At 37.7% G+C, this 1,966-nt stretch overlaps 1 protein-coding gene across 1 annotated transcript; it reads right to left on the bottom strand.

Moving 5' to 3' along the window:
• Positions 1-167: 167 nt before the first annotated feature.
• On the bottom strand, positions 168-1,203 carry LOC109590493 (uncharacterized). The gene is made up of 2 exons (XM_020006400.1): positions 1,085-1,203; positions 168-1,037 (listed from the first exon to the last, which is right to left on the bottom strand). The coding sequence occupies exon 2, from the start codon at positions 843-845 to the stop codon at positions 309-311; it is 537 nt and encodes a 178-aa protein (XP_019861959.1). The 5' UTR covers positions 846-1,037; positions 1,085-1,203; the 3' UTR covers positions 168-308.
• Between the last annotated feature and the right edge of the window lie 763 nt (positions 1,204-1,966).

Below are 1,966 nucleotides of genomic sequence, written 5' to 3'. Positions count from 1 at the left end.
TACCTTTTCAGCAATATTAGAAATCATTATACCCCTTCTATAGATAGTTGATATTCATTGATTCTTTGAATGTAGTAGAGGTGGAAGGACTTCCTGTGAAAATAAATAAATTTTGTCTAAAAATAGCAATAATAAAGTTAAATGAAATTATATAAGTTACTTGGGCTAAAATAAGAACTCCATGAGTGTGATTGTGTGCATAATTGTGTGCATAATGTTGGTGATTATCAGCCATGTCAGGGAGGTATAATAATTCTCATCCCTGCATTTTGGGCTGCCAGTAATACGCAAGGGAACGGATAAACTGCCTAATCACCACAACAGTTTATTATGCAGTTAACTATTCCGTCGGGACTTCTTGCTCCAATGAATGGGTAAGATGCATTAATAACTAGTCCAGACTCCTGTACGGTAAAGGAAGCATGAGTTATCATGTATTTAGCATATTCTTTGCGAGCAATATCTTCATGTTCTCTACCCCACTTTAAAGAAGGAATATAAGAACTGAGACTTTTGTATTGCATTATTGTTTGCACAATTGATGTAGGATAAGCTCTACCAGTATGATGCAGCACTGAGTGAAAGTGTGATGAGGTGATGAGACCTCTCCTATAATCGTGCCATAAGTAGGAAGAAGACTGACCCCTTGTTGAGCTCTCTAGAAAGTCACATTCTGCTTGCGTTACCCTCAGATATTTATTAAAAGTAGTTGCGACTACCTGTGACAAGTCAGTTAGTGGTAACTGCGAGTAACTAGGCTGGTACAAATTGAATAATTGCATGGGAAGGTTTACTTCAGTATCTGCCTCCACAGCAACAAGTGACATGTCTATGTATCCATACATTACTGAGAATATAGCAGAGTTTGGAGAGCAAGCAAATAAAGCATCAAGAAACTTCTTTTTGTCTAACTGAGGCTGGTCAAGTTCACACACTACTCCGGAAGATCCACTTTGCGACCCTGTGGCTGTTACAGAAGTAGACTTTTGATGTCGTGGCTTGAAGAATTTGATATCATCTGCTCGAGCAGGTTTGACCTTAGACAAATATAACGACTCTAATAATTAACAAAACAAATACCTACATTCTTTGTGAAGGTTTGATTCCAAACGCATGGCAACGATGTGCAACTACTTTTTCCCAGTTCAAGCCTGTTGAATGCCTCTACCTTGAAAAGGATTGCTGCAACATGTGAACATGTCTCTCCCACACTGTATTAAATACAGTGTTATTGCAACACCTGTAAGGGTGTCATGGCTATCCTTTAACTTTGACACAAATTGTAGTGTTGTAGTAACACCCCTCTTTCAATAGAACAACACCAAGCTAGATTGATTCAACACCCCAATAGTAAACAACACCCAAATTTGTGACACCCACGAGTGTATGCCAACACCTCAGTTTTAACAGTGCAGTCTATTCAATGACATACAAAATAATATTAGATATGTAAACAGTAGTCACTCACCCAGCCATACAAGAGCAATGAGCATTTATGATGTCTCCATTCAGCTGCAGACCAACCCAAGCTATGTGAGGATGGTCGTTCATTCTTTGAGATGGCTTTACTTTGGCCTTCAGTATGCATTTGTCAGTTCCAGGAATAAAGAACAAGAAGACAGTCTGCACCCATCCACTATATTTTTAATAAATAATGTTCATAATACACTATAAAACAAACAAACCTTATATAATAATTGTATGCCTGAAGACTTTTGTATGCTTTGAGCTTCTCTTTAGTGAATTCAGTGGCCAGGTGATTCTATCAAGTATAGATACATTTGGCCAAATTCTAGTTTAGGCCATTTCCTAGGGTCATCAATCCAATCTATGTCTGGAATCTGAAGAGGATCCAAAGGAGATAAAGACGAATTATTAAACAGGAGATCTATCTTTCTCTGATATCTACTAGCCATGTTGCCGTCCAAAATGGCTGCTTTAAAATTTTTGAAATTATTTCTTGTGT

This window comes from Amphimedon queenslandica, unplaced genomic scaffold (genome assembly GCF_000090795.2).
Source record: "Amphimedon queenslandica unplaced genomic scaffold, v1.1 AMPQUscaffold_9939, whole genome shotgun sequence".
In the NCBI taxonomy this organism is placed as follows: Eukaryota; Metazoa; Porifera; class Demospongiae; order Haplosclerida; family Niphatidae; genus Amphimedon; species Amphimedon queenslandica.
Note: the sequence above shows the minus strand (reverse complement) of the source record. Positions and strands in the feature narration are given on the sequence as shown.